We start from the raw sequence: 14,397 nt of genomic DNA on the forward strand, positions 1-14,397 counted from the left end.
TAGTAATGGTAAAGGTAGTAGGTACTTTGCACTTGAGCGAGCAGCACTAACGTTCATGGGCACTTTCATAATTAAGATTATCGAGAGGAGGCGGGTCTTAACTCAATCCTGGTGGGTTTAGGAATCACGCCTCAAACATAGGTCCCAAACTATACAAGTACCAAGTTCAGACAAAACCACCGGTCTACCTCACAAGCATCACCAAATTGACCATTAACCTGGACAGTTTATGATGTTGTACATGATATCAATGGAATCCTTGACCATCAAGATTCAAAACATAGGTGTAGGCCTACTTACTTATGTCTCATGGCGTGACTAATCAATAGAAAAAAGTAATTTTGGGGTGAACTACTCCTTTAATAGAAAAAAAAGAAGCCTTGTTCCAAAAAGAGGCGGGGCTTACATTCCAATGTGGGATGAGTTTCCTCTCACTACGTCACTCACTTCGGGATAGGCTGCCGAACAACACTGGTCTGTCAACGGGCGTCCTCTCGGGTAAATATATCTCCTAAAAACACAGCTTATAACTAACTATTCGTGCACTATTATGTCATTGATAGCGGCTTTACAATATGCCAAGTTGAATATCCAGCAGTGTGTGTGTCTGTGTGTTCGATATTAAGGCAACGCGCTCGCTAAACAAGCCATATAAAAAAAAGGAAAAACTTCCAAAAGAAAAAAAAAAGAACGATGCTCGAAACGACCGCTACGCCAAACTTTCTCGCCAAGAAGGCCTCGTTTATGTGTGTTACTGGTTTAGTTGCAACAGGTCCGCGACGCAGTCCAGTAAAACAACACGTATAATAACTGCGATATAACGTATTGTTGTTGCGTTTTATATTCACACTATCGATGGATGCAGTTGACTGGACTTTCAGGTAACCTGCGGTGCATTGTGTTGTGTGTTGAAACATCCAGGAGGGGACAGACAGCGGACACAGGGAGAGAAACTAAAGTCTCTTGGATATAAACTGGGCTGATAGGAGGGCGCTGCTCTGCTCTGGGATTACTGGCTGTTGACCGCATTCCCACCGCCGCTTGTTCCATCGATACCGAGCCAGGCTGGTGGGATTCGGGGGTTCGAACCATCGTTCTCGGCTTGGAAGAGGGGAACTAAATGCGGTACGACGCCAAAATGATGCCGGTGAGTCTCGCCTTTCTATTCACCGCTAAGTAAAGCCCCGTGATGTTATAATCATTCTGCTATGCTATACGATGCCGATGGTGTGTCGCTTATTTTTGGCAAAGTAAAAGAACGGAATCTACATGATGCGATGGGTAAGGTTGGTTGTACTTTTTGTTTTGGCAAGGGACACCCTCCTCGCGAGATGGATGCATTGTAGCTGGTGGATATGTATAGCCTATATTGTAGCTGGATATTATGTTACAAGCCGGTGTAGCTAGCCAGTCTACCTAGGTCCTAGTACTACCTGTCCTGGGCATTTAAATTGACGTGGCATCTGAAAAGTAGCAACTGTATCGACATTGCAGAATAAGTTTATGTGGTGAAGTTTCACCTGTGTGTCTTATGTCCCGCACTCGTTTGGTGGGTTGATTTTAAAGCAGGGTTAACCTTAACCCAGATTCCAGCTCCACACTTAACCTACATAGTACATGATGTAGGTTAACATGTACCATACATAGTACACAATACACAACCTACATAAACTGTAGTTAAAGCCGGAGGGCACCCACTAAGATAGTTGCCAGACATCCGCAAATTGTAACACTATATATTTGTTTTAATATTTTGAATCTAGGGTTTCAATACCCCCCATTGGCAGCCTATGTATCCAAACAGTCAAACTCACCAACATAGCTTGAATTATCCTCTTTCTATCTGCAAAGTGTTTGTTTAATACAAATCCACAGTAGACATGTTATCAGCTACTTTCTGTCAAGAAATTCTGTTCAGGTGATTATTTTTCTAAGTGTTGGAGTTTGGAAGCGCTTGTGTGAAATGGTATTATTGTATCCGTAGAAGATGTCTTGTAAAGGAGCGCTTGTTTTCAGTGGAGACGACGGAGGCACCGTCTCACGCGTACTTGAGCCACGTGAGACACTGGCGAGTGAGTTAAAGCGAGCGAGTTGCCGTGTCGAGTGTTGCGAATTCCATTTGAGCCGACTCAGCGCCGTCCAAGTTACGTTCCGATAGGGACAGAATCGTAAATCTTCGTCCCCCCGACTTTTGGCACCTTCGTACGATCCAAGTGAACACAGCAGAGCGCTCCCTAACTCTGATTCAGCCAATCACAAGCCGCGGCCAACAAGGCATCTCCTACGGCCACCATAATTGCGTGTGAAATCACACGTTTCTAAATTGCACATAATGCAGGAGGAGGCAGCGGGCCGTTGCATTATAAAAGATGATTCTTCCGAAGTTCAACACCTGAACGGTCGGAATTGAACCTGAAATAATCACCTGAACGGTCGGAATTTCTGGACAGAAAGTAGCTCATAACATGTCTATGGTACATTTCTATTTAATAAACAACGTTTGTGCAATGTTGGTGAGTTTGATGTCATTTAATAGAATCAGATAGCGAAAGACTGTTTGGATGCATTGGCTGCCAATGGTTGGTATTTCAACCCTAGCTTCAACATATCAAAACAAAAAATCTAGTGTTGCAATTTGCGGCTAGTCGCCAGATCTGGCAAGGAGTACTAACTACACTAAAAAGCCTTGTTTTTTGGAAATGTGCCCATGTCATCACCAGAGCCTCTGTTGCTTTTGCCGCAGTGCTAGTAGGCTCCCCATCTCTCAGCACTTCTTTGGTGTAAATACACTACAGTGCGTGTGGAGAGTTTTGTGGGGGTGTACGTGAGTTTTTAAACCACCCTCCTCTAGACTTCTCAACCTTTTCAGGCAGTGACCCCCTCAAATGGTCACATTTGAACAGTTTTACACAATTTTTTTATATAATTATTATTTGACAATTTGGCCAATGGTAGAGCAGCTTTTATGGTATAGTTTGTTGATTAAGTTTGATGCAGTAAAGGTCTTTCTTTCTCTTTTTTGTTGAGGTATTAAAAAAAAGTCCTTGAATTGTCACTTCACTGTCATCTGGGGAGTCGTGGGGACACCCCCAGGGGACCCACAGGTTGAGAACCACCTCTCTAGACCAGTGGTCCTCAACCTTCTCAGACAGAGACCCCCTGAAAAGAATCGTATGAGAACCGACGGGGAACCCCACGGTGACAAGCACTTGGCAAAGTTGGCATCGTGGCGGTTAAGGCATTACATTTAGTTTGAATCTGTTCTACAGATAAATAATATGAAAATAGCCCATATAGCGCCTCGCAACGTTGATGAGATATGAGCATGTAGATCATCGACATGTATGTTCTTTTTGTCTTATAAGATTTGACAATTTTACCAATGTTTGACTATTTTCTAGTCTAGTTTGTTGGTTACATTTGACACAGTAATGGTCTTATTATGTATTTTTGGTTTCATTTTAGAAGTATTAATGAAATAGTCCTTAAATTGTAACTTTAGACATCATGCTAATCATCTGGGCACCCAGACCTCCTGGGGGTCCCGACCCACATGTTGAGAACCACTGCTCTCTACTTTAGAGGAATCGGTCTTGAGCTACAGCTGTACTTCGCCTACACCAAAATCTCTTCGGCTTGTAGATCTGCTATTCCAGAATGGGCATGCTGGGGTTCAAGTCAAGTGGTTAAGAGAAGTCCTAGTCAGTCTCAGTCAGTACATTAGGCCTATTGTTGTGATGGTTGGATGAATGGTGTTGAAAAATGCCTGTCTCTTACGTAGTGGTTTTAGTGGTGGTGGATCAAAGGTCATCCGTGTCAGTGAAGAGTAGCTATTAAAAAATTGGGGATTGATTTACCTGAGGGAAAATGTCTATTTGAAGGACCTTTCGTTGACACACAGGGGAGAGAACAGTCATTTTCTACGGGTTTGAAACCTGGTTGTTTTTGTTTGCTTGGTGAAATAGAACATTCTAAGGAAATATTGTAATAACTAATCTACAACAACACATTAAGAATTTAAGCTACAACATACCCCAAAATATATCGAAACCGATATTTAGAACCGATAACCAACTTTAAACCGAATAATGGAGAAGTATGTTTATTTAGCTAGTTTCCTTTTCTTGTGTGACGACTAATTCTTTTTAATAGATTTTATAATTGGCTAAATTGATGATTAACCTGATTACCCACCTAACCCTGTACTCTGTATTTATGTATTTTAGGCTTTGTAAACAAAAAGAATCACAGGGCATACATGACAAATAACTTGAATATAAGAAATGCCTGACTGACTGTCTCTAATACTGATTTAATAATTGTTGTACAGTACACTTGCACGCACACGTCAAGATGTGTGACGGCACGGTAAACACTTCAATACCCCTCCCTACCTGGCTGCTTTGCATAACAATACTCGGCCGCACACATGCGAGTGCACGACGTGCGCGCGCATGTGACGTGACATTATAAAAATATAGTTCCACTAGTTAAACAAATCCACATCACACTACTGGCAGCACGTCTGTATTTTGTGCACAAGTTGTGTCTCAGTGTGTGCTGCTCAGTCAGAGCTCCTCTTCCAGTAAGACGTGTGGGGGGGGGATCAGCGTGCATTCATCATGTTGTCAGGGGAGACAGATTGGTGTTGGGATGCCGTCTGCTCCAGGACCTGTAGGTCAGCTGCTCTCACACAACAAGTCATTCGTCAACGCCAAGCAGCAGGCTACATTTTCATGTACGATATCAATATAAATTGTTACCGTGCCATGTTTTCCCCATAAAAACACTTCATAATGTCACACGAGACCTTGGCCGACGCTTGCCCCCACCGCTGTGTTTGTGTGTGTGTGCCGTGAGCCGTGTATTACTATACTTGTGTGAGGGCCAAATGTATAGCAGGGTACAAGGGAATGGGAAATGTACTTATCCAAAGGACAAGTGCCTCAAAAAGTTCATGTCAAGCTCTACTGCATACTTAATATCTTGATCTTCACCAAATATCTACGCCAAAAAACAGCACATGCTCACTACGCGTCACGGCGCTTGTAGATCGGAAGAGATTTGATGAATGTTCCCCCCCAGGGATGCTGGGTATCTAGTGGTTAAACAGCAAGTGTAAAGTTATTTTAATGGAAACAGATATTCTCTCATGCTTTGCCCGGCCGTGACATACTGTATCCCAAGGGAAAGGATTTGCATATCTATTCGTACTGTAAAATGACATAAATGTAAGGTTCTATAAAGCAGTGGTTCTTTTTTGGCTGCAGTACCCCCTAACCTTCTGATTGGAGATGTGTAACCCTAATCCCCTGAATGGAGATGTGTAACCTACTAGGGCTGTCTTCGACACAGGATTTATGAAGTCGATTCGAGTCGCGGGGGTTAATCCGACGCGTCGACGAATCGTTTTATAGTCTACTTTGTGTAAAAAAATAAATAAAAAAAAAGTGTTGCTTTAAACCACGTCAACATAATAGAATAATACATTAAGAGATGAATTGAATACACAGTGTTTTCGGTGATATCGGTGCGCGAGCACAAATGTTATCTGCATAGCAGTGTACAACCATAGAGTTAAAACACACCGTTAAAACAAATAAAACATCTCCGCTGTTTCAACTCTGCCCCGTCTCTCTGCAGCGTGCAGTAGAGATGAGACATTCGCGAACGATTCCGCTCTCTTGAACGGCTCTTTTAAATGAACGATGGGATCCAGTCCGCAGTCGCGGGACACAGAGCACTGACAGAGTAATGAGTCAGTGTCGAGAACAGATTCATTTCAGAAACTGATCATAAAAAGGTGGAGGCACAGCTCCCAGCTAGAGCCCTCAGTGTGGACATGTCATGGACGCAAACACAGCGAAACACAATCATTCATCATGGATTACAACACTGGAACAATTCAGAAGCACTTTAATTAGAAAATGTAACTTGTAGCCTACACTTGTGTATGTTCATTTGACTTTAGAAGATTGTTTACTACTTCGTGGATGCGCGTTTGTGCTGTGGCAGGTTATTTAATATGGGATTTTGACAGCGTGCTTCCTCCTCTTAACGGAACACTGTCCCGGCTCTGAATGTTTTAACGAAGCGGCGGTCTGAACAGTTCTGGCCGTTCCGTCTCACTTTCAACCCGACGCTGGTGCGAGACAATAAATAACTGTTCGCCAATTGCTACTTCTCATTGGAAGTACATGATACCACACCAGTCCAGCAGTGCACCGCAGTACTGGCAGTAGTAGGCTAACTGGTGATATAAAAAAATATATATTTTCGCTTCGACTCAAACAATTGGCGTCGATTCCCGGGGCTTAAAACGACGCGTCGATTTTTAGAAGACACCCCTATAACCTACACTGATTTCCGAAGCCAAGTACCCCCTTTCTCTGACTGCAGCAAAATGTACAACAAAAGTCCAGTTCCAATGCCAATACGTTCAAAATAAAACAGCATAATGGCAAATAAACATTGCTTTCTATTCAACAGTCACTAGTAAAGTAATTGATGTACAGTCATTTTGTTTAGAAATGTACAGATGAGCAGGTTCACACAAACTCTGTCTATGTTTTTTATTGTGGCATGAGACAACAAAAAAGTTTGCTGTGTGGGGTGTAGAATGGTTTTTTTTCTTCTTTAAAGTCTGAGCTATGGGCCAGATCGGCAGAAAAGAATGTGTCTCCACTCTCCACACAGCCATGTTTAACTATGAGGTATTGTCCGAGCCTGTAGTGTACAATATCCCCTGGTACAGGCTACCGACTCAACGCACAGACAGTCAGAATAGCGTGGTAATTGCTGGCTGGGATGGAAAAGAGAGGGGGGCACTGTTTTTGGAACACAATGGCCTCCCAGCCATCTTTACGACATGCGGTGGGAGTGGGAGGGCACCATTGTGTGTGCCTGGCTGCTCTGTGGCTGCCAGGCAGCACCCTGATAAGGGATGCTTGTTTCTTTATTGAACCCTATGCAGCGTCCAACAAACACTTCTACCTTAACCCATTTAGGCCTAAAATTATTGAATGCTTTAACCAGTGAAGAATAGCAGATATACAAGCTCACAGCGTGGCACCGAGTGCCGCGCTGCGAGCTTGTAGATCTGCTCTTTTTGAAAAAGTCGTGAAAATGTGTGCGAATCTTTGAATATATGTATTTTCAAAGCGAACGTTTGCAACTCAAATTTTGCTTCTGGGTGGTCCCTGGAACTAAATATTTTGAGATGCGGGTCTGTGGCCAAATACATATCATTTTGGGGGTCCTTCACACGCAAAGGTTTGAGAACCACTGACATACTGTAGTAGTCTCTCAAGAACAGACTAACTGAGCTCCAGTTAAGTGAATGGTAGCTAGCCAGATTGCTGACATAGAAACATAGGTTTTTCCAAAAACCTTAAGAAGGATTCAAAAGACAAGAATCTGGTCAAAATTTAAATTTTCATGATTTTTCAAAAATAGCAGATCTACGAGCTCGCAGCGCGGCACTCGGTGCCGCGCTGTGAGCTTGTATATCTGCTATTTCTCAATAGTTAAAGCATAAAATAATGATACACAAAATGTGTACCCGTTCTAAATGGGTTTTAATTCACCCCCGTCTCTCCAGCAAAGCCCAGGCTTTGTTCTTCTTTCGACATCGATTGATTGATGGATGCCAATATGCCACCTCTTTAGGCCACCGTCCCGCGCTGCTGTCATCGGCCCATATGTCTAAACTAAAGCCATACTGTACACTTTGCTCTCATTAGTTAACAAAGTGTTGCATTGCGACGAGTTGTGAGCTAGTACATCTGCTATCTTTGCTACATAAAAATAAACAAAAAGAAGAACAATTTGGGGGGGCATTTTTTTCTGGACAGTGTGACAATTTTCACATATAAAGACAAACCCATTGAAAATGGGTTTGATGTGTCATACATTTATTCCTCTTGACTTTATAACATAACATTATACTGAACACAATTCAATTTTCAATTCAAAGGAGCTTTATTGGCATGCAAAAACATACGTTTACATTGCCATAGCAAGTGTCACAGATAACACAGAACACAATGTCTTCATTGCTTTGCCTTAAAATGTTGTGTTCTCAAAAAATATCTTTCCTCATTCTTCTCTACATACCAGCAACGTGTGTGTGTGTGTGTGTGTGTGTGTGTGTGTGTGTGTGTGTGTGTGTGTGTGTGTGTGTGTGTGTGTGTGTGTGTGTGTGTGTGTGTGTGTGTGTGTGTGTGTGTGTGTGTGTGTGTGTGTGTGTGTGTGTGTGTGTGTGTGTGTGTGTGTGTGTGTGTGAGAGACTTTCAAGCAGGTGAAAGTTTGCCTGCCTGGCCGGCCGGCGAGGCCTACACTTTCGGTGGTTGTGGCGTTGTTCACTTTGACCACACTCGTCTGCTAAGACTGTAAAATGTCAGGCTTAACAGTAACCACTAACTATCTATCTGTTATGACGGTGGGAAAATGAGGTAATGTTCTGGGTAGGCAGGCTTTAGTGTGTGTGTGTGTGTGTGTGTCAATACAACAGAAACCCGAGCTGCTGCCTTCCTCTGTGGCTCAGGCAAAGGCTTTGTGTTTACTCTGTGGGAGGGGAGGGTCTCCGTGGTTGTTACGTAAGCACACAGTCACATCGGGGATACTAGCCAAATGGACACACACACAAGGCCAGTGTTACAAAGCGCTGTCTGCTTTTAAGAAGAATGGATTATAAAACTCAACTGATTACAGTGGTGGATGGAATAATGGACCCTTCATAACTCATAATAACTCATAGCTATGGACGGTACCATTTCCATAATGGCTAGGCTGTAATACACAAGTCTCTTAAGTGCTGTACCGTAACAATGTAATTGATGTTGCACTGATGATTTAGCACTTTGAGATTTGTTTCAGATGTTAAAGTGCAATATAAATAAAACAATATATTATGTGTTTATGTCTCAGCACACAGAGCATCCAGCTTTTGTTATGGAAAATAAGTTCAGTTTCACTCAACCCTTTGCTCTCATACAATACTCTAAATAAATGTTAAATACATGTCTTTTACATGCATAGTAATGTCACAACCCCTCCCAAACATGCATGTGAGTCCAGGCATTGACACTAAGGCTTGCCCACCTGCCCCCGACAGATAAATAAAACTTTCGGGCAGGTGGAGTTTGCTTTCAGGTTGCCCGACCGGTCAAGTGTTTGAGAGGGAACACAACAGTCTCTGTTACTTACTACACGAGATATCTGTCTAAACACCCGAACGTGGCCAGAGCGCTCTGTCTTCTGGTCTGTGGAATGTAAAATAAGAGCACTGTTTAAGAGCATTGTTTACCTATCACTGTTGCTACACTTAAAAATATAAAATAAGTGTGAACCCATAGTCATATTCAATCATAGTATGTAGGTATTTGGATAAAAAAGTAGGTATGAATTTTTATTTATTTTTATTATCGCACAGCCTCAGAAAGTAAAACTAAATAAGTGTTAAATTGAACAGTAATTAAAAATGTACTTATCATTTTATTACTTTTTCGGGCAAGTGGGCAAGACCTTTGGGCAAGTAGAACATGACCTGTACTTGCCCGATGGGCAAGTGCCTCTGAGACCTTAGTCTCTGAGACCCTCTGTGTGGTCTCTCCATGCCCCATCACAGCAGTGTCACACAAACCTGTTTCCCAAGGAGAAAGACAATACACATCACAAGAGTCACCCGAGCAGGTATCAGTTTTCCCTGCCTTTAGAAAAGTGACTGTGACATCTGTGAGGAATCCAGGCGAAAACACAGAATCTGCTTTGACCACTTATATAATTAGGCCAAGTTCACACTATGCACAATGTTTGTCCACTCTGCGACATTTACAAGCAAAGCCCTCAGATCTGGGCTATATCTCTTTTTTTTTTTTTTTTTCTTTTCAGTGATCGGTGAACTGTGAACCGATCAAAAGTTGACCAATCTGGATAAGGGCTACGTTTCAAGCAGTTAAAGCCACTTGATTGCCAGAGAATGCTGTCTTTTCCATTTTTACAAAGTCAGGAAGACATTGTGGCCATGATGACCCGTCTGCCTACAGAGTGCAGAGAGGCCAGGGTTGAGAACAACTGTTGTACCAGGGTTGGTGGTCTGTCTGTGGTTCTCATTCATTTGGGGGTCTCTAATTTGCTTTTCCCTAAAATGTTGTAGGGGGAATGTTAAGAAATATTTTCCTAACTCTTCTCTATATACTGTACCAGTAACAAATGAATATGTATTTGGCCACGGACCCCCATCTGAAAATATTTAGTTCCAGGGAGTCCCATAAAATATTTTGGTTGTTTAAAACATTTAAAAAAGTCCTAGTGCACTCGATAATGTTTCCAGGAACTGTACCCCCCCATCATCACTGATCTCTTTATTCTGCATAGAGATACTCATTCAGTGACAGTTGTTTGAGGAGGCCAATTACTGTCTGCTTATTTTCCCACAACTTTGACTGAGTGGCTCTTGCCTCCCTCCTCTGAGAGTTGATTTGATAAAGAAACACGACCACACAGACTCCAAACAACTGGGCTGATATTTTCCGTGAGCGTATTCATTTATTTACCTGCTCACAAGAAACTGGATGACGTATTTATCACTGTTTTAAATTTCTATATACTTTCAAATGCCAAATATGCGTCACCATACGTGGCGATATAAATAATTCAGATGAGCGACCCCAGATGTTACTCTGAAAAACTTTTATCCAAGTAGTGTAGCCAGGCCTGATTTTGGACAGAATAGATACTCCTCTTTTCTGCATAGTTTTGATACCCACCCATTCTCCTTATCTCTTTATGGGAAGTACAGTCAGTGTTGGAGCTCTCATTATGTAGAGCAGTGGTCCTCAACCTTTTCAGGCCGTGACCTCCAAAATAATCATATTATAACTGGGGACCCCCCCCCCCCCCCCCCACCCTGACGAGCACTAAGAGTTGAGGCATTACATTATGTATAACACGGTTCTATTGTGATTAAATAGCAGATCTACATGCTCGCAACGCCTCACGTTGCGAGCATGTAGATCAGCTATTTTCACAATTTCTGCCTCTAATGTTTGACAATTTGACCAATGTTTAATTTGTCATTTTAGAGGTATTAAAACTTCCTTAAATTCCACATTTTGACCCAAATACTTCCATATATATGGTGGGGATTCGTATTGATGCTTTCATAAAAAAGTTACTCAATGAGTTTTGATCACCAGTAATAACTGAAGTGGATAAAGGCAATTAACCCATTCAGGCCGGAATAGAGCCCTGCACGGGCCTGAAATGTGGGGCCCGGCTCGACCCGGGCCCGTGGAATTAAGGCCCGGCCCGGCCCCAGGCCTGTTGGTGAGTTTCAGAAACGAGCCCGGCCCGGCCCGTAAGCCCGTCACCTTATTATTTGATTAAATATTTTCGTGCGTGGCTTTCACTGCTGCGCGCAGCAGCTACACTCTCAACGGGAGTCCATACTGTCACAGACCACCGAAATTTGCGTCTGAAAGGTCCGGTTCTACTACAAAATGACATCTCTTGCAACTTCTGAAAAGGATTACTCCTAATTTGAGTTCGGAAAGCTGCACGCACTTTAGAAAGTTGGAACTTTCCCACGAAAACGCTGTGGTCGGAGACAGTATGTACAGCCCTCTACTCCAGCTGTGCTCGTCTTGCGCTCTGATTAAAAGAAAGAAGTCAACATCACAACACAAGTAAGAAATCTTCCTCCACCCACCGTTTGTGATGTTACTGTATATCCTCACAGCAGAAAATTAGACATTGATTGATTGATATTATTGTCGGCTTGCCGTGGTTACAAGCCATCTCGTAAAATACGGAGTATCGTCCAGTTAGCCTACTAAAGAGTAAAGACGCATTCCGTAATGAACGGATACGGGAGGTCGGGGAATCATTACAAGGCGATTTATTTGAGAAATGACTGGGTGAATCTACAGTAGTGCTCCTAATTTTCTAGTCTCGCTGTGTGAGTCGCAGACACAGAGTTTGTGTGAGTGTGTGACAGAAGAAAAGCCGTAAAGCGCTCGGCTCGTCGTGGCCATTGGCTAATTTACTCATTTTCACGACCAATCAGAGCCGTGTTGCTAAAGATACGGATAGAACCCATAGCCTAGAAGACTATAGGCTATGCGAGCCAGCACCGCACTCACTCACACTCTCCATTCTAGCTATGCGCACAGCCGCACACAGAGACGTCATGTGTGAAATTCACGACGCGAAATGTTCCGAGCATGGTTCTGAGCCCGGCCCGGTCCTAGGCCCGTTGGTGAGTTTCAGAAATGAGCCCGGCCCGTTTTTGGCGGGCCGGGCCCTGGTCGGGTTCCGTCAGGCTTGCAGAGGGCTCTAGGCCGGAACACATTTTAGTGTAGTACAGTACAGTGTACAGTATGTAGCAACACATTTGTTTTTGTAATTTTTTTATGTTTTTCAGGAAAGGTTTAGGTCACCTTTTCTGAAAATAAATTTAGGTCAGGCCTAAATGGGTTTAATGGAACGAGGAAGAATTATTGTTGAAGACTCTTTTTTTCCTTAACTAAGAAAAATTACATCACTTTACTGTAACGGCGGCCTTTAAAACCAGGAATGGATAACGCAACTTTCCAGACGATAGTCTCTCATCTCATGGTATGGATATAATACCAGGTTATACTGCACAGTCCTATGAAGACGCACAGCGTTTGAACTCTCCCATCTCCCATGTAGATTAGGAACAGCAGCATAGCATACTGTACGCTGTGATGTTAGATTATACATTAATACCCCAGTGTGTACTGCAGTGCAGATAGTGGCTTGCTGCAGTTTCTGCATACTTGGTGCTCCTGCATGTCTTCCTAAATATTGCAGCCAACTGGGAAAACTGCACCTGCACCCCCCTCCAAATGTTCTCTCCCATGCATTTTACTTGACCCGCTCTGACCTTTCTCCCACCTTGCCCCCAGAATAGGGATGCAGGGGGATCAAGTGGTTAGAAAAAGTGACATTTTAAGCCTGAAGCATATTTTAAAGATTTTCTTTGGGGGGGAGGCTTTATGCCTTTATTCGACAGGAGAGTAGACTGACAGGAAATGGGGGGAGAGATGGGGAGCGACACGCGGCAAAGGTCTTCCGGATCGGGAATCGAACCGGCGACGCCGCCAGGCATCAATGCCTATGTGGCAATGCCTTGTGGTATGCGCCTGGACCAGTAGGCCAGCGGGAGCCCCGTCTTAAAGGGGCACTCCACCACTTTTCAACCTATGTTCATATAATTGGTCCTCACTCAAAAATAGCTTATTTTTTTTTTCTCAGAGGAGGGCTGTGGGCAGGTCAGAAACCCATCGTCTTGTGACATCATCGATTGCCAATCCAGCTTATAGAAACTGCAGGCTTTCTATTCCTGAAAAGTTGCAATTTTAAAGTGGAAGCCATTGTTCTCGCGATAATAAAAAACGAAATATTAAAAAAAATATATATTGATTACATTCTTTTTTTTTTAAATGATGATGTCACAAGACGATGGATTCTGAACTTCCCACAGCTCTCCTAGGAGACTAGATTTTTTTTTTGATATTTTATCATGAACATTAGTGAGGACCCATTATATGAAGACAGGTTGAAAAGTGGTGAACTACTCCTTTAAGCATATTTTGATTATCGCGATAATATCAATAGATTATTCAATAATCGTGACGTATCATATTCGCATCTTCCCATCCCTAATGAAGTGCAGGAACAGTCGCTACGAGCTCACAACACAATGTAGATCTGCTATTTTTGTCAAATCGATGTGTGCGTGAGTGAATACCAAATGCACTCTTTACAGGTCAGTTTGTACAGTACAGAACGTTTTAAGTGGCGACAAAAGCGAATTTGTCCTATAATTGTGTATGACAGAGCACAATTTCACGATAAATTAACCACGATACAATTATTGTGAGCGTTTTTTTTTATCGCGATAACGATTATCGCCCCATCGCTACTAGGGATGGGACGATATGAAGAAAAGAAATCGCGATTTACGATATTATCGTGATAATCAAAATCCATTATCCTGGGGCCCAACATTTGCCAATGAATAGCAGATCTACAAGCTCACGTTGCAACGCGTTGTGAGCTTGTAGACCGGTTATTTTTTGGCAAAGACATTTGATGGAGTGAAAAAAAGTCTTGTATCAGACAAGTACGTATTTTATAAGTATCTTTGATATGCAGCTCGGTAAATTGATCCCAGTGCATGATGGAGGACGATATCACGATAAACGATACTATCGCTTATGGTCCCATACCTAATCGCTACCCTTCATTTTCCTAATGCAGCAAAGAGAGACAGAGAGAGATGAAGAGGATTAAACCATATAGCTCTTAGCTAGTTGTCGTCATGCCTCTTTTTGAAGGTGTTCTCTGCTGGAACCGTGTCAAGTCTTG

The 14,397-nt window shown here is 42.8% G+C and overlaps 1 protein-coding gene across 6 annotated transcripts in view; it reads left to right on the forward strand.

The window, feature by feature from the left end:
- Positions 1-451: 451 nt before the first annotated feature.
- Positions 452-14,397, forward strand: part of LOC308297054 (apoptosis-stimulating of p53 protein 2-like) — an 88,174-nt gene continuing 74,228 nt past the window's right edge. For all 6 annotated transcript variants that reach the window (XM_080740434.1, XM_080740435.1, XM_080740436.1 and 3 more), the window contains exons 1-2: positions 452-498; positions 922-1,147. In XM_080740434.1, coding sequence (XP_080596560.1) covers positions 1,121-1,147 — 27 coding nt within the window. In that variant the 5' untranslated portion in view covers positions 452-498; positions 922-1,120. The remainder of the gene's footprint in view (positions 499-921; positions 1,148-14,397) is intronic.

This window comes from Nannobrachium achirus, assembly GCF_963921795.1.
Source record: "Nannobrachium achirus genome assembly, chromosome: 13".
Classification (NCBI taxonomy): Eukaryota; Metazoa; Chordata; class Actinopteri; order Myctophiformes; family Myctophidae; genus Nannobrachium; species Nannobrachium achirus.